This window comes from Mesoplodon mirus, assembly GCF_964341445.2.
Source record: "Mesoplodon mirus genome assembly, chromosome: 6".
Taxonomy (NCBI): domain Eukaryota; kingdom Metazoa; phylum Chordata; class Mammalia; order Artiodactyla; family Ziphiidae; genus Mesoplodon; species Mesoplodon mirus.
Window position 1 is genome coordinate 115,196,026 of NC_138982.1, and position 25,551 is coordinate 115,221,576.

General features: G+C 35.1%; 1 protein-coding gene across 1 annotated transcript in view; it reads left to right on the plus strand.

Annotated features, from left to right (window-relative positions):
• Positions 1 to 25,551, plus strand: part of ROBO1 (roundabout guidance receptor 1) — a 402,854-nt gene that overhangs the window by 257,983 nt on the left and 119,320 nt on the right. The window contains exons 4-5 of the mRNA XM_082624948.1: positions 23,566 to 23,686; positions 24,030 to 24,168. Coding sequence (XP_082481074.1) covers positions 23,566 to 23,686; positions 24,030 to 24,168 — 260 coding nt within the window. The remainder of the gene's footprint in view (positions 1 to 23,565; positions 23,687 to 24,029; positions 24,169 to 25,551) is intronic.

Below are 25,551 nucleotides of genomic sequence, written 5' to 3' on the forward strand. Positions count from 1 at the left end.
GAGTGTTCAAACAAAACAGTAAGTTCAAACACCCTAAGGCAGGGTGTACCTCTAACATTCAAAAAAAACAAAACAGGAAGAATGGTCAGTGTGGATGGAGCAGAGTAATAGAGTGAGCAAGGGGAGATTTGTCGGAGATAGCATCGGGGGTGACAGCTAGCCAGACTGTATTCAGCCACGAGAAAGGACAAAATAATGCCATCTGGAGCAACATGGATGGACCTAGAGACTGTCACACTGAGTGAAGTGAGTCAGACAGAGAAGGACAAATATCGTATGATACTGCTTATATGTGGAATCTAAAAGAATGGTACAAGTGAACTTATTTACAAAACAGAAATAGAGTCACAGATGTAGAAAACAATCTTATGGTTACTGGGGGGAAAGGTGGGGAGGGAGAAATTGGGAGATTGGGATTGACATATACACACTACTATATATGAAATAGATAACTTATAAGGACCTACTGTATAGCACAAGGAACACTACTCAATACTCTGTAATGACCTAGATGGGAAAAGAGTTTAAAAAAGGGTGGATATATGTATATGTATAACTGATTCACTGTGCTGTACAGAAGAAACTAACACAAAATTGTAAATCAACTGTACTCCAATAAATTTTTTTTAAAAAACCCCAAAACTAGCCAGACTGTCTAGGACCTAGTAGACATTGTAAATAGTTTGGCTTTTCCTCGAAGCAAGGTGTAAACAAAGCATCAGAGTTTTCTCAGCAGAATCCTCCACACTCTGCAGTACACAGTGAAGGGTGATAATGGCCGACACGGAGAGCACAGTGGGAGTTTTTGCAGTAATCCAGGCAAAGGGGAAATGGTGATTTGGACCACTCTCTTAGGAGGTAGTTTGAAGAGGAGAGGTTATGTTCTGGATGTGCTGTGAAGCAATTGCCGACAGAATTTGCTAAGAGATTGGATGTGGTTTGTGAGAAAAAAGAGAAGGATTACCTTAATCCATTGGTCTGAGCAACTGAAAAGGTCGAGATGCCATTGATGGAGATGCCATTAATTGTAGAAAGAGAAGATTTGGGATGGGAAGTATCAGGAACTCAGTTTTAGACACTGTAATTTTGAAATTCTTATTAGATATCCAAGTATAAGTGTCAAATAGGCAGTTGGAAACATGAGGCAGAAATTCAGAGTTGAGGTTGAGGCTGGAGAAAAATTTGAGTTGTGGTAGACATAACAAGTACTCATTACCATACAGTCCTCCCTTCCTTCTGGGCAGATGAAACACTTCCCAGCTTCCTTGCTACGGGGCAGTTTCGCTGGTTCAGCTTCATGAGCTATGAGTGAAAATTAAAGACGTTAAATACTAGTGGGTGAGCTTCCATCACTCTCTCTCTTTACCAGTTGGCAATCAAGGAGGACACATGTTCCAGGACACCCAAAGAGCCTGGGTCCCTGAGTTAGGTGTAGTAGAATTTTCCACCCCATACCTCTGTCTTCCCATGGTGGACATGTAGAATGAATGAGAAATTTTTGCTGTATTAAATCATAGAGAATTTCCTAGCACAGACTAATGTAGCCTATCTTAATGAATATGGGGTCATCAGCATGTATATATTATTTTAAAACAGGAGACTGAAATCACCAAAGGAGTGATTATACATAGAAAGGAAGAGAGATCCAGTCTTTAGCTCTCGGCGGGGGGGGGGGGGAAGAGGCAAAAGAGCAGTTGAGACTGAAAGGGAGCAATCAGAAAGAAAGGAGGAAAACTAGAAGGGCAGCCAACTGAAGGTAGTGTTTTAAGGAGGTGGCAATGACTGAATCCGTTGCAGCCAGTAGATCAAGTAATGTAAGCATTGAGAATTGACCATTGGAATTGACAACTTGGTCAGTCATTAATGACCTTGACAAGAGCAGTTTCAGTGAGTGGGGTTAAAACTCACTGAACTGGTACAAGAGAAATTGGAAAGATTGAAATTAGACACGTTAGAATTGTATAGACAATTCTTTCTATATTGTATCTAACACAACAGTTAAAAGATAAAGGTGTTGTGGTCTCACATTTTGAAAAGTCTTAGTTAATCTTAAAGGTTTTGTTTTGTGTGTATGCACATGCGTGTGTGCATTTTTTGTGATATTAATAGTTTGAAACTGCTGTGGTAAAGTTGATTTTTTTAAAATTCTTGGAACTTCCTGTTACATCATATACTGAATTGGAAGAAATGTTATGGTTTATGCCAAAGTGCTTGATTTATTATAGGATTTTCATTTACATTTTGCCGTCTAGAAGATGTTACGCTGTAAATAAAGGGCACCAATGCCCCCCCATTAGTAGCTTATAGTCAATATAAGAACCAACTGCTCTCAGGAATCAAACAATTTAACGTTGCAATAACCTATGACTATGAAACGATGCCAAGATGTTAATGTATAAATAATTTTAAAATCATTTAAATGCTGTCAAAATGATGATCCACGATAGTGTTCCATATGCCAGGAAGTTGTAACGTCTGAAACTTTTACTGTTTCTAAGACCATCTGTGTGTTTTGTGTAAATTATGACTGTTAAACTGATAAAACACTGGAGGTAAAACACATCTATACATGCAGGGAAATGAATAGATTAAAAATCAGCAGTTTGGATACAAAATTACTGCTCTTATTTAGATCATAATTGTTTTTGCTGGATTTCTTCCTTTAGGCAAAACTAAAATTGAGTAATTAAAACAAAAACTTAAAACAGAAACAGAATGCCTGATGTTATTTCTAATTTTTTTCAAAAATTCAAAGTAAATTCTTAAGAGATGTTGGTTATTAGATATTTTATGTGATTCTTCTTTCCTGAGCTTTGTTTTTGAATGACTGTTTTCATTTCTATTGTTAAAGTACTTTGCCAAATGTGTTGAGTACAGACAAACAAGAGATTAAAGCACATAATATCTTTATGAAAGACAAGTGAAGATTACATGGTTATTGCTACAGTTTTGGTTACAGGAGTTTCTAGAGTTCTTTAATGTGGTGGCTTTCTTTGTTGAAAATTTAAAGTACAACTCTCCCAGCTGTGAGAACAAAGCCACACCCTACAAAAAAGGAAAATATGTAATTGAATTGTAGCTGCACCTGTATTTTTTTGATGTTCTTAAGTCATTTCTTTTTACACTGACCTGTATTTTGAACCAAATTTTAGATCTATGATGATTATAAAGCAGGAAAATATAAAAAGCATTTTCTTATTTTCCTACCTGAGAGGAGAATCTTTTAGAACTTTTTTGGCATGTATTTCTTAGAATAATTTGAAGGAGGCCTTAGATGATGTTTGTCTCTAGTGTTCGTTCTTTTTTTTCTAAACCTTAGTGTATTTAGCATGAGAAATAGAAGTAGTTTAACTGGCAGGCTGGATTAAATAGGTTTACTTCATATGTCTGAGACTTAGTCATAACCATTATTATTAATAAATGAATTTTTCTCATAGAGATGAATCAGAGGACCAAAGACTTCTTTTTGATGTAGAATAAAATTTTGATGTACTTTATAAAAAATGATATATAGTTTATTTTATTACATTTTGGAAATATTGTACTTAAACTCAAGATTATTTTGTATGAGTGAAAAACTGAGAATGTTAAGGTTGGAGAAAACAACTAATACCAAATATTGAGAAAAAAATTTGTGTTCAGTTAAAAAACTAAAATTGCCCTTGAATTAAAGAAAAAGGTAAATACAGTTGAAATTACATATTACAAATAATTTCCTAGATTACAAAAGATCTGAATTATGTATAAAGATTGTCAGTTACAGAATTATGTTGAATAAAAGCTGACAACTAGACCCAAAAATGCCCAAGAAAAATTTTAGCATGATTTTGGGTTTTTGAATGGAGTGAATCATCATTGATAAAGAGAGAAGAGAAATTTACTAATGTCAAAACATTGTGAAATGGTATTAAGCTTATTAAAAAATTTGCCATTTATTTTATATTTGTAGACGTGGGTAGTTTTAATATTGTTACCTTGGTGAAAAGTTAAGTGTGTTAAAAATCAGGCTAGTTTTGGGGGGTCACACAATTGCAGAATGTCTGAGGCATCAGTTTCCCATATCTTTTGTATTGGCTCTCTACAAAAAGAAAATGCCCCTCGTGGTAGCTACAGGAATTTCAGGCATAAAGACAGAAGGAAATAGCCCATCTCTCATGGAAGATTTAAATAAAATTTACTTAATTCATTTATAAGCATAAAAACAAATGTATTCATAAGTTAAATGTATTAAGGTATACAATAGTACCTAGGTGGTACTAATGAGACAAGATCAACTATATGGTTTACTTCAACATATGATAAATTGGTATAGCAAATTGATACCATTATTTTAACAAAATAAAATGACAGTTATGTGTATTTGTATATGAGATCTGATGATTTATGACTGGGAATTAAATCTTTGGACTTGGATTGATAAATTAATATTTATAGGAATAATAGTAAATCCTCAGTACATGGAACATAGTAAATATGCAATAAATATTTATGTTACAGCTCTTGTGCTTAAGTCTATCATGAAAACAAACTGAAATAACACCACTCTATTTTTTTCAATCTGAAGTTTTTCAAACAAATGTGTCAAGTTTTAGAAATGGTTATTGTAGGGGCACCAAGAATTTACTACTCTACCATAGTAATAACAATAACTATTGTGTATTGAGCACCTGTTATGTACCAGAAACTTAATAGTATCTCATTTAATCCCCTTTAAAACTCAATGAATAAGCTATTTTCTTTCCATTATGGCACACTTACACCTGTCAATTCAGTCTTATGGGTAAGAGGAGGAGGAGGAGGATATTGATATTAAACCCTTAATGTAGCATTTACTATGTGCCAGGTCCTCTTCTAAGCACTTTATATGTATTGATCCATTTTATCCTGACCCTGTCACATAGATACTAAAATTTCACTAGTGCAGTGGTTAATTCCAGTTGACTGCGGGGACACCTGCCTTTTGTTTTACTGACAACATTTTCTATAGGTCCTATAGATTTTGCTACATATATTAAAGACTCTGATTTGCTATCAATGCAAATTTCAACTCAGAATGGCCGTAACTCTTAGTTTCCATTGTGAAATATTGTCTTTGAGTCTGTAAGCGTCTGGAGAGATTAGTTCACACAGTGGAGGTTATAGTGGTTTTGAAACTAAGCTTGGTACATTTGAGAATTAGTCCATATTATGTCCAGTAATAAAAACTGTAACATAACAAAGATCTATAAAATTTGAAGTTTGGTAGCTTCACAAACTATGGCACAGAAATGCTCAAGTTCGACCAAAGGTTATAGCTCAGATAAACTAAAATTATTTATTCTGGACACTAGAGGTCTTACCTCAAAAGATTTTAGGAGATTATCTAAAGAGGATGAAAAATGACTGTTTGCCATTTGGCATTTAGGGAAAGAAGGACTTATATTAAAAGGGAATGAGTCAGAGAATGATTTAACTGACTGTGCTTTGTAGTTAACTGTCCAAATTGTGGATTAGCTAGGTTCTAATACCATCAGCTGTACATACATCAAAAGTTATTGATGAAAAATTAAGCAATTATGAGACATTACATAAATAAATGGGAAATTAAGTCAAAGAAAGTATTGATGTAGTAGCTTCACAATTTCATATAAATACAATAAAATATTGTAAAAACTAATATAGTAACAGTACAGTGTAAATGGTAAGATCTGCCTGGACTCAATTCTGAAATTCCAGAGTAAGTTTCTTCAAAGTAACCTTTCCCCGTCATTTATCCTGAATTATTTCATTTTAGTATTTAAAAGAAGAGCTTAAAAGACATTCTTTTCATATTCGAAACTCAGCTTTTTAAAAAAAATTTATTTATTTTTGGCTGCGTTGGGTCTTCGTTGCTGTGTGCAGGCTTTCTGTAGTTGCAGTGATCTGGGGCTACTCTTCGTTGCGGTGCGTGGGCTTCTCATTGCGGTGGCTTCTCTTGTTGCGGAGCACGGGCTCTAGGTGCACGGGCTTCAGTAGTTGTGGTGCGCGGGCTCTAGAGCATAGGCTCAGTAGTTGTGGCGCACGGGCTTAGTTGCTCCACGGTATGTACGATCTTCCTGGACCAGGGCTTGAACCCGTCTCCCCTGCATTGGCAGGTCGATCCTTAACCACTGCGCTGCAGGGAAGCCCTAAATTCTTAGCTTCTAAGCTAAAATTTAGAGATGAACAATGCATGCTTTTCCCATCTTTTTTGTATGTGGCTTTGTGACATAAACAGTTTTGAATGACTTGTATTATTCTTTGAGATAAGCTGTGTCTTGAATTTTTAATTTTTTTCCTACCTGTCTTCAAAGCAGCATGCTACAAAATGTTTTATATGTCTCATAGATTTTCTTGTTACTTAATAGAAAAAGTAATTTAGATTATAAAGAAATACTTTCATTATAAGTTAGTTCTATCAAATCCATAGTCCAGAAACCATTTTATTGTCAATTTCATCTACTTAACAAATAACCGTATTGAGACTTTATTCATTCTTCTTTGAAAATGTGGAAAAAATTTCACAGCATCTGTGTGTTTCAACATGATGAGCAAAGGTTAATTTAGTAGCCTTTTCTTAAGGTTTTTACTTAGATGGGATGACCAACCATCCTGGTTTGCAGGGAACTGTCCTGGTATTAGCACTGAAAATCCCTAGTCCCAGAAAAATAACCCTCGGTTCTGGGAAAACTGAAACTGTTGGCCACCCTAAGCCTAGATGGTTTAAATGAATTGATTTATATATGAATGAGAAATCTCATTCGTACAAGGTAAATAAAATGTAGTTTAAACAGAAGAGTTGTATCTATATCATTTCTTTCATAAGCAAGTTAAAGATTTGAAAATCATTAGTGAAGTTAGGAGAAAAATTCAGTTATACATAAAAAATGATTTAACACCTCCCATTCCTCATGCTAAGGGGTACAACTGTTAGAATGCAATATGTCATCAGTTCTTTTTCCAGTCCTTTTCTGCTTCCTGTGTGTCTTTGTAGGCTTCTTTGATTTCCCTTGTTGGTGTGATATTTTGGTAAAAAGCAGCTGACTCACATCCCATCTAAATCCCCAGTGTCCTCCAGATCCTTCATAAATTTGGCACTCAGCCCTCTCCTTGCCAATTACTTCCTTTCCCCCCAATTCCCACATGTCTCCTTCCTAAGCCATCTGCTTCTCCTCCCTTCCTTCGATTAGTGCTTTCCTCTGGTCTTCCAACTTCTTTCATTGTTCAATGTCCGTTGCTTCCTTTTCCCCTCTGCTCCCCTACAGGAAATCAACATGCCTAATGCAGCTGATGTCATAGAGCCCCTTTTCCCTGAGAAGTTAAATTTGTGTTCCTGAAAAATAAATATGTAGTTCTGTTGTGTGAAGCTCAAAGGAAACTGGTGTATTGAACCAGAATTTTTTTTTGCCCATCTTACATAAAGAGTCATGCACATTATATATCATCTTTTTTAAAGAATAAAAATTTTATTCATGATGTTTTAAAGAATAAAAAATCTCATTTAAAGAATAAAAATTTTATTCGTGATTTAAATATAAGTAAATATGAATCTATAATATGAATCATGAGACTGAAGAAATGAGTTAAAAAGTAAATTTATATCCTATCCTACTTAATTTTCAAATTTAGTCATTGAAATACAGTATTAGTAAAATTAAACAGTTTCATATATTATAAGACAATGCTTTAAAACCTATATACATGATTTTATGGACGTTTGATCTCTATAAATTTCATCATTTCCATCTGTGAAATTAATTGTCTAATAATACCTATATTGGTTTACAGTGTCCTTGTGGGAATCCAGTGAGGAAATACATGTTATATGTCATTTTAAATTGTGACACACTCTGTACATATTAGTAATCAGTATTCTGGTGATTATTGTTGTACCTGCCTGAACTCTGGATAAATTTAGTAATCAATAACTTGATGAAAAGGAAAATCCGGAACTGTTTATGCCACAGCAATTTCAACTTTTCTGAATTAACAAGAAGACCATATATGTATATGAAAACAGACCCAGCATTTGTCTCATCTAAATTTCTATTTATACTGATTTACAACTGTGAGAAAATCAATTTCTACAGAATCACAATGAGTATTTTAGTGCAGGTGAATATTATGAGTAAGTAAAGTCTTCAGACTAATATTGATATTAAGAAATAATTTAAAATCCTATGTTCACCCCTACTGTGAAATGCAATAATCAACTGGAGGTTCCACAAGAGAATTAAGCCCTAATGCCCTAAGGCATCCACTCTGTGTAATAAATTGACTTTTCTCCCATGCATCTAGAACGGTTCTAGTTATGTACAATTCTCAGGGGAATTGAGAAATGCTGTGACTCAGATAGATTCACTGGTTGAGAAAGGCTGGTTTATCTTCCTAAGGAACATCCTGAACCTTTCCAGAAACTTGTAATTCTATTTAAATAATTAAACATACACTCATCGTGTTTAGACGCTGAAACTAGAAAAAAGAAAGCCAAGCATCTCAGGTCTACCTGTGAAGCCCAAGTACTCTTTTGAAAGGATTTTAATAAACTAAGGCCTTCTCAGTTCTAGCACACAAATTAGTTTAGATGACAATATAGTTAAAAATATAATTCCAGTGAGTATTTATTTGATTATTGGTCTCTAGATTTTCATTATTTGTGTGTTAGACGTGCATTTAAAAGCTTGGATACTAAGAGTTTGCAGTACTGAATTATGAAAGTCTTTGCATATCCAATTCCCTCTGCCTGGAATGTTTGGACGCCTACACCGTCTTTGTCTAACTCACTCATTTTCAAGTTCCAACTTAAAGGCAAGTTCTTCAGAGGAACCTTCTGCAAAACTCTACTCTGCACTTCCACACTAGATTTGATTTCCTACTATCTGTTCCTTTTCCTTTTGCTAAATATTTCTCTTTTAATCTATTGCAAATCATTACTTATGTATTACTCATTGAATATACATGACACATAAAGGCCAGCCGTATTCCCTCTGTCTTGTGGTTGGAGCTCAATACATATTTCTTGAGCAAATATTAAATGAATGAAATATAAATCATAATAATGTCTTCTAGTATACTCAGAACTGAAAAGTTGCTAATATGAACATACTTGATTCTATCTTCATATGCACTTATATATTTACTTTCTTATTCCCTTATAAATTGGAAAGGAGGTATCATCCATACCATTTAGTTGTTTCTAAAGCACGTTTTTTTCACTGCCTTATCAGCAAGAGAAGGAAGAGATATTATACAGGTTAATTATGTGAGTAAATATATTTCTGTAAATGTGACTTACAGATACTTACAGAATCTTAGAGATGGGGCTGAGGAGAGATGGTAAATGGGCAAGTCCCTTCATTTTTAAGAAAGACAGCGAAGCCAGGGGAGTAGACTTGCCCTGAGTCACTTAATGGATCTGTATCGTGAGTCAGGAATAAGAGCCAGACCTCTCAATGCCTGTTCTGATTTTCCCATGATGAACTAGACCTGATCACCCCTTCTCAAACAACACTTAAATTTAAGATGTTTCCTAACAGAAAATCCACAGGTAAAGTGTTTTACTGGACTCATTTCATACAATTTTGCTACTTGTTTTGGTCCTAAATTCAGTATTTCTTATCTTAGTACCAGTTATAGAAAGTATTATTTTGGGCTTCCCTGGTGGCACAGTGGTTAAGAATCCTCCTGCCAGTGCAGGGGACACGGGTTTGAGCCCTGGTCCGGGAAGATCCCACATGCCACGGAGCAACTAAGCCTGTGCTCCACAACTACTGAGCCTGTGCTCCAGAGCCCGCGTGCTGCAACTACTGAGCGCACGTGCCTAGAGCTCGTGCTCTGCAATAAGAGAAGCCACTGCAATGAGAAGCCCAGGCACTGCAATGAAGAGTAGCCCCTGCTCGCCACAACTAGAGAAATGTCTGCGCTCAGCAACGAAGACCCAATGCAGCCAAGAATAAATAAATGAATAAATAAATTAAAAAGAAAGAAAAAAGAAAGTATTATTTTCTATATTTTCCCTTATTATTTTCAATTATTTATCCACTGGGTACAAACATGGCCTTGTGTCACGTTGATTAATAATTCTGTATGCATTTTTGCTTTATCAGTTATGTTTTTAAGAACATATCTAAATTCATCTTAAGTGATTGATTATCTGAGATTGCCTCAGGATTTCATCCAATAAATAGAAATAAATTACGGCAATTTAAATACTAAGTTAAGGTTAACTTATGGCCATCTTGGGAAAGTTTGAAGCTCCTTTTTTGAAACTGCATTAATAACTAGACCTTGGTCACATCCTTTAATTGTTGAAAATACTAAGCTAATAATGTCTTCCCTATTTATTAGGCTCATAATGAGCCTCAAACCAGAGCAGTGAGAGTGTTTTGAAGACTCACAATAACTGCCTTATTGTAAGGTGTTATTTTAAGTAGTGCTGTCTTGATTTTCAGTTAATGTTCATCCTACATTGATATTAATAACTTGGAGAGGTAAGAGATCAGAGATTTTTAATTCAGAATGAAAAAGAACCCTTTTGTATTATTTAGTGGACAAAACAAAGCAAACAACAAACACAAAACAACGCTGATAAAAATGGTATATCCTGTTTCAATCAGTTTTTTTTAAGTGTACAAATATATGAGTCTCCTTCTGGATGCCATATACTTTTAGGGGCCTCTGTAATTTATAGTCTGTGTGCCCATTTTTGTCTGGGTCCCTTGAGACACCTAGCTGTAATTCCTAATAAAATCCTTGTAAGTCCATATAAAATGACTCAAGCACCGCAGAGAGGGTGCAAGTATGTTTGGATGCAGAGATAAAGTAGCAGAGGCTAAAGAGTGCCAGATAAAATATTGTCTAGTTTAACAAATAATCTTTGGTGACTTCAGGAAACAATATACTATAATTCAACTTTTAATTTTCCTCTAAGAAGTGTAATGAACTTCCATATAAGTAAAAGTCCTAACATATGTGAAAAATCAGAATACTCTTGAACAGTTTTGGTATTGTACAATGCAGATTTTTTTATCCAGCTTTGTGTTAATGTTGACTGTCAGTACTCTTTTAAATCAAGATGATTCTGGCCTTCTGAATTTTTTTTCCAAATACGTTTCCTCCAAAACAGTTTTGAATATTTTTCCAAAATCTAGTCCCACCCAAATGTTAGTTTCAGGAGTGCCTGGCAGATCTGCCTAAGCCACCTTCTTTATGGAATTCTGCCAACTCCTGAAATTGACTGGGCCAAAACCTGCTGTGGATGTATACTGCTGCTCAGCATCCATGATCCTTCAGTCAGAGGAGATCTTCCAGAAAGCAGAAAGTGTCTCAGAAATAAGAGTAAACAACTAAAAAAGAGTTATAGCTCATAATTCAAAGTAATTATCAATACAGGATACTACCAGAAGTATTATAACTCTACAGAATGAACACACATGGCCAGAGACAGAGCTCATAATAGGAATTTCTGATTAACTTAGATAGCTGACTTACAAATGTTGTCCCGTTTGTTTTTTCCTTATAATGCATGCTCACTCAAGCAACTGGGTTTCTTCACTTTCCAAACACTTTGATATATTTGATCAGGCCATTACATTTTTCCAAATAGCCAAGGACTAGTGGAATTTTACTACTGTCTGGGAGCACTTTGTTTAATTATAGGTTAAAGTAGTTTGCCAAATTAAAGGTACAGTCTTCTGTGGTTTCAAGGATGGTGTTCCAACCAGTTTATTTTATTTTCAATGTTCTATTAATCACGGATGAAATGTTTCTCTAAAGATATAGTTTTAAAATTTATCTTAAAACCTTGCTTATACATCTTGCCTATAATTTGGAAAATATTTATATGATATCAGAGTACTTTTTCGTAAATTCTGTTTTTAAAATTTGACTTTTCTAAATGCTTGTGAGTTTGGTGTTTGCTCATGATGGCCCAGACATAATTTTATTTTTCTGTTTACCACAGGAAGAATGAATTGTAATCTTTAAAAGCAAAGTAGTAGATTCAAAAGTGCATTTGATTGTACAGCATTCTTTCCTTAAAACATAGTTCAAAATGCAGAAATCAAAGAAATTATTTTAAGCCTTTAAATTTAAAATTATATTTAATCTGAGCAAAAGGGTTGGGATTTCCTTTTCATAGTTTATAATTGGCTAAAATTGGTTTTATCTATTTCTCCATCTTGTTCATATTGTCACTTTTAAAGAAGCTTTCTCCAAAAATAATCCCAAATCTTATGCTGAGGCTGATGTCTTCTCTAATCTAATGCTGATTCTGCATTTCTTTTGTCTAAAGGTGAGTTGTTTTAAAAGTACTAATACTCTGTTGGTAACATCTGACCATTTCAATTTTTATCTCCTTAAGCCCCAAGAATTTAATAATATGATAAATCATACACTTGTAAAATAATCCGGTGTGCATTAACAAAATTACTAACAGATGGCACAGGTTTTCTCTTCTTAAATCTTACAAATCTAGGTGATCACGAAGCTTTAAAGGCTGATCACACTAGGAAACGGCTCATGTCTAAGTCACCTTTAAGAGCATCATCTTGTATGGGAAAATTTCAAAAGCAGGTGAACTCAATCTGTATAATACTGGTTGAAAATAATGGAACTCTGTCTCCTTGAGTGAATAAAGTGTAATTTACTAAGGAATCGATTATTTCTTATTTCTTTGCCTTTTAACATTCATGGTGTCACTCTTTCTCTCTCCTAGATACATCACATCACCATATTGCTACATACATTATGCTTATAAAAGATCATGTCAGATTTTCTCATCTCTATTAGGGAACCTTACAAATATTCTGTTCAAATTTTAAATATACCATAGTAATAAGTACATATTTATATGGGGAAAGAAGAGCTATTCCTCTGTATAGGAACTAACGTAAGATATTTACCTAACTAGATTTCGCCTGCAAAGAGCACATGCATATGTGAAATGTAAACATGTATATCTTTTCCACTGGCAGCTAGATGGATTAATGGCAATTAGATTGGCTATCCCAATCACTCAGGCTTAAACATGGAGTGTAATAGATGGAAGACCATCAATCTAATGGACTCAGGGAGGTCCACCAATAGCACCTATTTCTTCGTCAAGCCGTTGGTTCTCGCAATCTAAACAAGACATTGCTAATTTGTAGTTTGTGGCATGAGAAGCACAGAAAACATGAGCTCTTGTTTTCTGTCCAAAAGAAAGTGCACTATGTAAGCTTTACTTTGGATTTATGTAGAATGAACTCCAATCCCTTACTAAATGATCTGGAGCAAGTTTCTGATATTCTCTGAGCATTAGTTTTCTCATCCCCAAATAGAAAAATATACCTCACCTGTGAGACTGTCGTAAAAATGAAAGATGATGCATGAAGCAATGTCATATACACAGCACATGTTGCCGCATCATAGTTCTCATTAATCACAACAGTAATGATATTCCAGATTGTTGTTTAAATACAGTAGTACATTTACGAAATGTACCACAGGTTCACTGATGTATTTTTCATGTGTTTGTGGACAAAACTGCCAAAAGCATTTTACACTTAGGCCGTAATTTTTTTCAGGTTTTTCCAGTTGTTAAGTCATTTAAAACTCCTATTGACACATTAGAACATTTAAATATATTTACTACTTTTGTATGAAGTCATCAGAATTTGAATTAGTTTTCCACAAGACAATAGAAAAGAGTGTACTTCTAACATAAATTCTAAAATATCAAGCCTTTTTATGAAGAGATGATGACTGAAATCAAAGAATTACATGTATCCTACATCTCAGATCTTGAAAAATCTGATAGTGTGCTTTCTATGTGGGTGTTGAGCAAGATTCTAGAGATACAACAAACTCCTTGCCATTGTAGAACTTATATTTTATATAGAAAAGAAGCAAGAAGTGTAAGATAAAGTTTTTTGTTTGTTTGTTTTTGTTTTTGTTTCATATTGACTTTATCTTGCACCTTCATTTTCCCACTGACTGATATCCTAAAACCTCCTATTTAGGTTTGTGTGGAAGCAAGCTAGGATTCACAGAATTCTGAATTTCAAATCAAAGTTCAAACATTACAACTCATAGCCTTAGGGTTAGGAGCAATCCAAAACACTGAGATCCTTAACTGCATTAATACTTTTTGCACTACATTTTCTGTTCAGTTTATTTTTGTCTTGACTGAGGAACCGAACCATTTGTGGCTGAGAAGCATTGTCACAAACAAGTATCATTCCAAATGGTGTCTGAAATACTCTTCAGATAGACGTTTTCTCTTTTGTTTTCACAGATGACTATAGAACTATAAGGGGCAGGATGCATTTATTTTGATTTCTTATTTGTCCACAAGTTAACCATTAGTTCTCAGGAAATAGAAGTACATGTGGATAATTCTGAAGGTTAACGTAACCCACCGAAAAGAGTTCACTTAAGCCCTAGCTCAGACCTTTCTTCCCAAGATTTTATTCTCTTCCTTACATGTGTAAATTAGCCTGCTTGTTTTCTCTTAGGTAGTATGTAGATATATTTTCATTTGTTTTACCATGTGCAGTGGTGGAGGAGAGGGGGTTATCGTCTTTTATCTTATCATCTGTCCCTTATGAAATGAGGCACACATTTGCCCAATAAGAGAGCTAGGTTCCGGCAGAGTATTGTGATCAATAAAAGAGTGAAGCAACTCGCCATATGGGTATTGAATCTCTGACCGACCCTGTCTGATGATGCTTGACTCTGATTAGTCAATTAAGCCTGTCACTTGCAAGTCTCTTCTTGTTCTCCTTTGACTCTTTTAGATTAAAATACCACAGAATGGGAATGAGTGTTTATTTCCATTTGTAGCTACTTTAGGGATCTTCATACTTGTATAGAATCTTAACAGTATTAAATGCTTTTATTGCTTTTTTATTTTTGCAAGTTACAAATATGTTTCCATAAAGCAATTCTCCTTAGTTAATTTCTGTACTTCATTTCCATAAAGTCATCCTGCATTTCTAAATCCAAGAATCCCTTATATACTCAACCTTGGTTTGACTTTGTCTGCCCTGGTTATATGTCTTCTGCATAATATAAGTGAATTTAAATTTCAAGAGTAACAAAATAGTGTCTCTGGAAAAGGCATTATCTGACCAAGGCATTTGGTGGTGAGGGAACTTCTCACACTGGACCAAAATTGGAGAAAAGAACTAAGCATAAGAACCCATGGTGAAGAAAAAAGATTTACTATTTGAAAAGTATTTTCAGCTGGTCCACTTGTAACTCAAAAGAGCCAAGTGTTTGAAAATGAGCTTTTCTCCCCTCAAATATGATGAGCATTTGTCATCTTTATTTCTAGAGGATAGTCATAATTCCTTCATAGATTTTTATTTCAGGCTGTCCTAACAGTGACTGTATGTAAATTCAGAATTATAGCCAGATGGTTGGAAGAGGTGATAAAAAGCAATCCTGGTTTTGTAGGAAAGTGAAAATTGCCCATAAGACTTTGTTTTTACCTTTAAAACAGCAGGACATTGTTTCATGAGACCTGTGAAGGAACCAATACATTAACTTTAATGGCTAGGAACTAAATTAATTTCTCATATGTATGCAGAATACTACCATGAAATACATAGCATTTTCAGAGGTAAAGATCAATCGACTTACTTATTTTGGGGGGATAGCTACCAAAGGCTATTTTCTTCCCAAACCACTCTTTAGATTGCCTCCTTTTTATAGGATTCACTTTTGGGTTCTGATCTTAATGACTTGGGAACCAGATACCTGGGGAATCAGCTAAAAGCCCTCACTGTTTCATCTGCTCTCCATTTCACCAGCATTCGGCAGTTGTCTGCCCCTGGTTTAGAATACGATAAATTAGAGATGGCTTTCCCGGTTGACTGGTTCAAGAAAATGGGTGCTCAAGAGAAAATGCCAAACCCAAGTATTCATATTGACTTTGAGCCACGCTTAGGCAAGCAAAATAGGTGTCTTTTAAGGAGACTGGGTTTCTTTTTTTCTATTATTCCTTGTTAAAATTAGGCTTCATGGCAAGATCCTCCAGTGATATAAACTAGGTAGATAGAAAGGTAATAATTTATACCTTCACAAAGAAAATCATCCTCTCCCTTTAACTAACTATGCCTCTCTGCAGGGTGGCTCCCGCTTGCCTGCAATTAGCAATACAGCTCTTCCTGATATAGTCTATATGGAATTATCCTAGGTGTGCTTCTGTGGCAGCAAAGAGCCAACTACCAAATTGCTATGAGGAATAAATGAGAAGTTTAGTCAGAGAAATGAAAATCACAGAGAGATGCAGCTGCCATAGTCTTAGGCAGCGATTCTCCCAGGCCTGTGTTCTCAGCTGACAGCACCAAGCTGTGTAGAGAGCCACGTGTCCCCACTGGGATAATTGCTTTTTCTGCATGAGTCTCTTGTTGCTTCTCTCTGATGATCAAGTGTGTTTAAACTCCTGGCAGAAATCATGTTGGTTTTTAAATGATACTGTAAAGTGTACCAGCAAACAAATGAAATTGGATCATGTTCTCTTGTATGCATGTAGCCCGAGCAGATATGGGATGCCAATGGACAGATCCTAATTGCCTGTTTTTCCTCTCAATTCCACTCCTAACAGAACAGTTGAAAGACCTACAATAAGTTGTGTTCTTTTTCCTTGTAATGCTGTTCCTTTTAATGTAAGTAAAATGTGGAATGGTCATGTGTTTTCAATTTGCCATTTTCATAATTTCTTTACAATGTATATGTACTTATCCAGGCATCCTTCTGTTGTACAGGATTTTTTCATGAAAATCTCATGAACATTGTTCATACCATAAGTAGGCTATAAAGAGGAAGGAAGCTTTGCATAAGAATGGACAAGTAAATGGATTAGTATCATTCAGGTGAAAAATTTTTACAGTGTGAATGAAATCTAACTACTTTTTTAATAATCTATAGTGAAAAAGTATTGTAAATATTAGCATATAGTCTATTTTTTCTTAGTTTAACCCATCCAAGAGACACAGTCACTCTCACTTTGTATCACGAGTCCATATTGAACTGGTCCTGAGTACATGCCAGCTTTGCCTAACAGCTTTTGGATGACTAGTTTGAAACCGGATCACATCTCATCAAGAAACTTGAGTGGGAAATATTTAAGACAATGCATTTCTTTTTCCTTCTCCCCCTCTTCCTCTTCCTCCTTCTCCTTCTTTTTTCTGTCTCTCTTTCTTTCTCTCCTTTTTTGTGAGGTCTCTGTGAACCAGAATAAAATAGGAATAGAAAGAGTTGAATTTTTTTTGGAAAATATATTGAGAGGCAGCAGCCTTTATGAAAAGTAGAAAGGAAATAAACTTTGTTAGCCAGGAAGGAGAACTGTGATTTGGCTAACCATGGTATATTGTTTATTTATCTATCTAAAATAAAACTTATGTTTGAGACTTTAATATGAAATCCTGTTGTTATGGATACATGATATCAGTTTTCAAAACATTTTGTGTGACAAGATTAGTACAAATAAATAGAATAAATAAAGGTTAAGTTCTTGAAATTTCTTCTTTTTTTTTTTTTTTTTTTTTTTTTTTTGCTGTATGTGGGCCTCTCACTGTTGTGGCCTCTCCCGTTGCGGAGCACAGGCTCTGGACACACAGGCTCAGCGGCTATGGCTCATGGGCCTAACCGCTCCACGGCACGTGGGATCCTCCCAGACTGGGGCACGAACCCGTGTCCCCTGCATCGGCAGGCGGACTCTCAACCACTGCGCCACCAGGGAAGCCCCGAAACTTCTTCTTATACTTAAGAAAAGTGTTGATGGTGACAAGAGTAGTAGATATAAATTGTTTTATATCAATGGTTTAAAAAACTTTTTTTTTAATTTATTTTTTGGCTGCATTGGGTCTTCGTTGCTGTGCACGGGCTTTCTCTAGTTGCGACGAGCAGGGGCTACTCTTCATTGTGGTGCGCATGCTTCCCATTGCGGTGGCTTCTCTTGTTGCAGAGCATGGGCTCCAGGTGCACGGGCCTCAGTAGTTGCGGCACATGGGCTCAGTAGTTGCGGCTCACGGGCTCTAGAGCACAGGCTCACTAGTTGTGGCGCACAGGCTTATTTGCTCCAGGGCATGTGGGATCTTTCCAGACCAGGGATCTAACACGTGTCCCCGGCATTGGCAGGTGAATTCTTAATCACTGTGCCACCAGGGAAGTCCTATATCAATGGTTATTGATAGTGGAAATTTTTCAAAAACTTACATTTTTATCTGCTTACTAACTCCATTAAAATTTAGGTTCCAAAGAGTGAAACAGCAAAATTATGAAGGTGTATATTCAAAAATATAAAGTACCTACACATGATATTCAACCATAATTAGAAAAACATGAAACTATTTCATTCTAGACATGGCTTTTTTACTAACGGTTCTTAAGGAACTGCTTACCTGGGAGTGTGAGTAAGAAATATTGCCAAATAAGAAATACTGTATTCTTTGATATTGTATAAGATCTGAATTATATGAATTATCTTTTACTTGGTTATAATATTTTAGACTGCCGTGAGACATGTATTTTATCCAACCCTTTGCCTATCATTTGTACAATATAATTACACTACCACCAGTGTTTTTCCTTAATTTAGAATGCAACAAAGCATTATTGATTTTGAAAGGTAGGTACTATGGTATATATTAGAAGGTATGGATGCTTCAGTCAGAATTGTTTACATGAAAGGTTGATACCACTCTTGCAACCAGATTGGAAAGTAATGGGTATTTTTCCATTTCCTCCCATTCTCTGCTCCCTGATCAAACAATATATCTTTTTTTTTTGAGGGGGGAGGTTATTTTTGTTGTTGTTGTTGATTTAGTACTAAATGTTAAAGAAATAAAAGCTGTTACCGTGACTCTTCTTTACATGTCTCTGTTGAAAGGAGTCCTTAGGAACCATCCTTGCAGTTTAGTTCACCAAAGAGAATGTTTGGGGGCTGTGACTGGCCATCTGGGGTACCTGCATCTCATGGTCATTAAGAAGTCTTAAACCCATGCAAAGTACTTCCCTTCTAGCTCACAACCGTTTGATATCAGTTCTACAGGTCAAAGATCCAGGCAGAATTGGCAGCATTGCTATGAAGAGATATTCTGCCCAAAGAGACTTAGTGAATTGTTTAAGGATGATACACTAGACTATAATTCAAAACCTCTCATCTCATTTACTTTGCAAAACAGTATGAAAACAGTGGTAAAGAATCAAGTGTTTCAGAAAAAATAATTTCTAAACCTGGGTGCTTTAAAATTTTTATTCCTCCAATTAACCCTGCTTATTAAGTCTTTACTACTGTAAATGAATATTTCTGAGTCTTTAATCTTTTAGAAAATTGTAAAAATTAAGTACTGCACAATTTCTCATTGGTATAATGACACCTATTTGCATTTTATGTATATTGTTTAAACATATATCTCTTTTAGCATTCTAAATCAGTGTTCTTTTAATCCATTGTTAGGATCTATTTTAAAAATAGTATTTATAGTAAGAAACAGATTTTGACTGCAAAATCTACTAAAGGAAATGAGATAAATTATATGACAGTTTGGTGGTTAGAAATTTGAAATCATCTTTGAAGCCTTTAATATAATTAGTGGTTTCATTTTTGGTCTGCTGAATTCAAGTCACATTAGGTTAATGTAATTAAAAGCAGAAAAGATTTTGTGTAGCCAAACCAGTTAATTAGCCCCAGTTGGTTTAGTATATTAACCTAGAGGTGTATGGATAACATTGTTGGGGTGATGCCTGAAAAACAATTCCTGTGTAACAGATACTGCAAATCACCTGACTTGCTTTAGGGTAGAAAATGATGACATACCAAGGAGTTCATTTTAAGTTCATCTTTATTTCTGATTTTAAGCACTGATTGCAGGGTGAGCAGTATATGCCATAGAATAACCAGACAAAAATCTTACTTAATTTACTTTTTAAAAGAAAGCATGCTTCTATATGTGCAAAGATAATGTTCCTTCTTGTATTCTGGAAGTAAGAATTCTGACTGGTTTTTCATGCTTACCAGAAATATGAAATAATTCTCTTCACTTTTGTTTGAAAAGCTACATCTTATACCTGATTTTTCTATATCATCTTGTTACTCAGTAAACAATGCAATAAAGGAGATGAAAGCATTCTAGACGAGATTTTCAACTACTTCAGAGAAGTCTTTAAGTACTAGGAGAGAAGGCTTTTACCCCTAAGGAATATAATCATTTATAGCTTCTTAAAGGGAAAATGCTAGTATACAAGAATCCTATATATCAAGTACATTGAGGTATTCCATACCTTAATGTCACTAAAACTTTTTTTTTTAATCTGAAACTGTTCTGAAGAAAAATATAAAGTGTAAAGATATTTGAAACTTTAACATTTTTACCACCTTTTCCTTTCTCCTCCTGTCTCCTTCCCCAGAAGTAGCAACACCACTGGGACCTTTTTTGTTTTGTTTTCATCTAGTTTGTAGTTAGCCGTGGTCCCCCTTTAAGTGCTGTCTAGAGCTTATGGAAATGTAGGCTTCTAATGTGGTTACTACTGCAGGCCGATAAGGTAGATGGTAATGAGGAAGTGGGACCTCTGCTTCGATTTTTGACATAGGCTAGATGCCATATTGTCGGAAAACTTAACTCATTCTGCTTCTCCACTACCCGGTTAGGTTAATTGAAGTAGAGCTGCTGCAGTGCAGTGTTTAACATTGTGTCTGTTCATTATACAAACTCATTTTTGATAGGTTTACAATTTGGCTGTCAGATCCAGCTGCAGGAAGAGAGCTGCCAGGAAATATTTCTTAGCTTGTTTTAAACAGTGATATTTTCACATTTAGGGTGTTTTGTATGTGTTAGACATATTCTTCCTTTCTCTGTAGAGAGAGGAAATGTCAATTTTTGGTTTACAAAGGAGCACTAAGATTTAGAATGTGTATAGTCACCCTTTACAATCAATATTTTTATATGACAGCATAAAATGGTGATTGTTAATAGTAGGTACTGCTTTAAAGCTGGTACAGTATATTTGATCAGGGTTATAGCACTACCTTTTTTTCTATTCTTCTGTTTATTGAAAAGAACAGGCCACCATGCATTCCACATTTGTGACCATAGAGAATAGAATTATGGCTTTTGGTTTGCTCTGTTTCAATTCAGCCATTGACATAATGCCAAAATCAATTTGAACTTGTAGAAACTGAAGACTACCATTTGCATCCGTTATTTTGTGTGTTTCTCTGTTTTCAGTATTTTGTTGTTTCTTCCTTCACTTTTGTCAATTGCTGTCTCTATCATCTCCTTGGAAGTAAGTTTCTCCCAGGTTTGGTGAGGCTTGTTTGATTTTCCATTTAAGTTGTAATGTTCACTTTGGGGATTTGAACCATTATTGCCAGTGAGTGTAGAGTAGAATGTAGAGTTTTATAGTGAAATTGTTAATGGGATGGAAGTTGTGTAGGCTTATTTATACTAACCTAGGGACTCTCAGTAATGATTTTTCCAAATAGAGTAAACATTAATGGTATTACATGATTTTAATCCCTCCTTCCTTTTGTTATTTTAATCCAGCATTTATCCTTAGGCCAGAGCCAGGTCTTTAGAACAAAGTTTCTCAACCTCAGCACTATTGACATATGGGGTGTGTGAAAATTCTTTACTGTGGTAGACTCCTTTGTGCTTTGTAGGATATTATTGAGTTGAAAATGCAACTTAAAAAAGAAAAGCATGAATCACATGATTTTACTTTAGTAAAAGTGTGTATGTGTAATGCATATTTTATATCTATATTTCTATATCTATTTATCTATATCTATATTCAGAGAGAGGGAGGTACAAAAGAAAAACGCTCATAAAGTATTGACAGTAAACTTTTGGAAGGTTATTTTCTTTTCATGTGACATTTATTTGTTCTTTTAATGTATTCTGTTTGAAAACAGGTAAGTATATATGAAAACAATAAATCTATCATTAATATATCATGTAGCTGCTATAAACCTTTATGAAAATGCTTCAGTGGATAATAGACTAATTTTGCCTACAAAAGCAGTTTGCATTCATTAAAAATCTTTCGAGTGACTACTATATGCAGACATTTTTCTAAGCATGAGGGATAGAATCATGAGCAATGCAGAGAAAAGTTCCTGGATGATTTTTATAATGACACCTAGAGAATCATGGTCATTTTTAAAATAAAAGGACTGAAAAAATGTCAAGTTCTAAAGGCACAAAAATTAAAATTGCTTTGTTAATATTTGGTTTGTCCTAACACATAAAGACTTGGTCGCAATATCTAGTTTGGATGTCTGGATTGAAATAAAGAAATTTAGGCATTCCAAAACAGTGTGACCCCACTTTTATAAAGTAGTAGTTTCAACAAACTCCCAGTATGGGATGAAAAAAACAATTCTATTTGAATGGTTCCTTCTTTCCTTCCTTCCCTCCTTCCTTACTTTCTGTATTTTTTCTTTCCTCCTTTGTTTAATCTGTATACTGTACAAAATAACTGTGAGGTCAAAACCTCCATGAATAAACATTCTGGAAGTTATCCCTGACAAAACCTTTCTAAGGTTCAGAGCATTATAGTTATTCAGGGGTAATTGAACTCTACTCCCCACCAAAAGCATATTAAATTAAGTAAAGATAGTTCAATTTCCGCATCCCAATCTTAATTCATGGTTAGCTTTGGCCTACATATTGTACTGGAAGTCTGCTTACATTTGTAATTAATCCTTCTTCAAATAATTAAGTGTTCAAGGGTGTACCCGAATGACTTTCCAGATGATTTATTGGTATCTGTTCAGTCTCTGCCTCCTAAGTCCCCAAGAAACTGTTTGGACGGCAGAGACACTTACGTTTTTTAGGACAGGTCAGGTTCTGTAATGTTTTGGAAATTAAGATATATTTGCTTAAAGCAACTCTGGCAAATTAAGTAATTAGAGACATTTTTATTTCCACATCTTGTAATACTAGAATATGCTTCCTTGAAATTATGTATAGCTAATATGTATTTACATGTTAATTATAGTCATATGGTATTAAGAATTTCCTAAACAACAAGGTCCTACTGTATAGCAAAGGGAACTACATTCAATATCCTGTGATAAACCATAATGAAAAGAAGATAAAGAATGTATATATATTTATATATATATATATATATGAAAAACTGAATCACTTTGCTGTATAGCAGAAATTAATACAACATTGTAAATCAATTATACTTCAATTTAAAATAAAAGAATTTCCTTTTTCTTTTTTCCACTTGCTAACCAAATTGTTCACACAATGTTTTTGGTTTTCATTTAATTAAATAATATGAAGGAACTTGGCTGGTTTGGAAAAACAAATTTCTAGTTATATAGAATATATAATTACTTTACGAGAAATGTAGGTAAGTAAAAATATTTTGCCTCTTTTATATTGTACCTTTGGAATAAATTCTGTTTAAAGTTCTTACCTATAGAATAAATACTACACAGCAGCTTTTTGATAGAATCAGTCTTTCTTTGCATACTTAGAAAGTAGACTTCACTTATGAAGACCTCCGACATGTAAAAATTACTATAGCAATTTTAATGATAGTCATGTGAAACTTTTTTTTAAGATACGAGGAGGAAAGCTCATGATTACTTACACCCGCAAAAGCGATGCTGGCAAATACGTTTGTGTTGGTACCAACATGGTTGGGGAACGTGAGAGTGAAGTAGCAGAGCTAACTGTTTTAGGTAAGTGCAGTTTTATCTGATCTGCTCACTGTAAAGCTTTTCTCTTATTATTATTTAGTATCTTTATACAAGGGAGAAAGAAATGATCTTTTCTAGAAGGTAAACCAATATTTTGGGGGCTGGAAAAAAGACAGAAGAAATCAGTAAAGCAGCCTGAGATAATGTAGCCAAGACATAGGAAGACAATTAGGGAGGAGAAGTGGGGAACTCGGTGGAATAATTTTCTAAATAATTTTCTAAATAATATTTTAGATTATAAATCTGCTCTTATGGGACATCTAAAATGGCTTTTAGTTTGTTCATCTTTTTTTTTTTTTTTTGAGATGACTTTTTCTAATTTTAGAGAGACCTTCATTTGTGAAGAGACCTAGTAACTTGGCAGTCACTGTGGATGACAGTGCGGAATTTAAATGTGAGGCCCGAGGCGACCCTGTGCCCACAGTACGATGGAGGAAAGATGATGGGGAACTGCCCAAATCCAGGTATGGTTCAGAATTTAATGATGGGATTCATCCACTCAGAATTTCTACAGTTCTCATCAGAACACTTTTCATGTATAAAGCATTAAAATGGTCTACTCTAGACTCCTTGATCTCCTTGGGCCAGACACAGTAATGGAGATAATTAGAATCAGAAGGTTGCCATGCTTTCTTTGAGAGTATACAGATAACTGTAAGTTCATGACCCCAGCCTGCCCAGGGAACCCTTGGAAGATGTGACATTCCTTAAACAGTTTTCTCTTTGTCCAACCAGACTACAGTTAATACCAATGTCTTATATAGGAATAGGTAGGGAAGGAAGGTACAGCACCAAAGATGTAACTACAAACCAATTAAAAAGCAAACTCCCTTTTCCTTAGCTACAACATCACCAGGGAATGGTAGAAGAGGTCAGAGTTTCTTGATATCTGTCAAATCCTTAAATTGGCTAGAAGCAGAGATACGCTCGCAGCCTTAGGGAATTAGGTAATGAAATGAAACTTTCAGGCACTGTCTTTAGGCTGTCTTCTCTAGTGTGTCCATTTATTCAGCAGACATACCTTGAGCCCCTGCTAGGTTTGAGGGTCACAGCAATGGTTTAGTTATAGTTTCTGCTGTCAAGGAGCTCACCAAAGGAGTCATGTATGGATAGGTACAGAATAACGTAGCAAACCCTTTTGTTGCATAAAGGTAGACCCATGGGAGCAGAAAATCAGGAGAGAGTTCTCAAAGGAAAGTGACATAGAAGCAATGTCTTGAAAAATATGTATCAATTTGATAAGCAAGAAAGAGGAAAAGAGTATTCCAGGAAAAGAGACATCACAACATAGACACAAATCTAAGACTGTTTTGAGTGGTGGAAATTTAGCATGGCGGCACACAGTGCATGTGGCAAGAAGTTATGGGAAACCAGGCTGGAGATAGTGAGGCCGGATTTACAGGACTTTGTATCGACTACAGAATTCTGAATCATACGGCATGCACATTGATAAGCCAGGAGGGATAACTATGAACAGGATTGCTTTTTAGAGGAAATAATTTTTTTAGCATTATGGATATCACATTAATGTGGCAAGGGGTTGGGGAGATGCCATTGCCTGGGTCACCATTGTTGTTGTCCAGGTAAGAGATGTGAATTGCCTGAACTGGGAGATGAGATGGAAATAGGCTAGGGGTCCATCATGGAGAGAAAGTTCTGAGACCCAATTGATGAATTGAATGACTTGGAAGGAAGATAGGTAGGTTGTGTTAGGAGAAAGAGTTGTTTTATGTGATAGGGTAAGAAAAAAAATTTTATCTAATGTATTAAATATTAAGTGTCCCTGGGGGTATGATGTCTAATTATTAGTCAGGATTATGAATTTGGAGCTTAAGTGAAATAGGGGC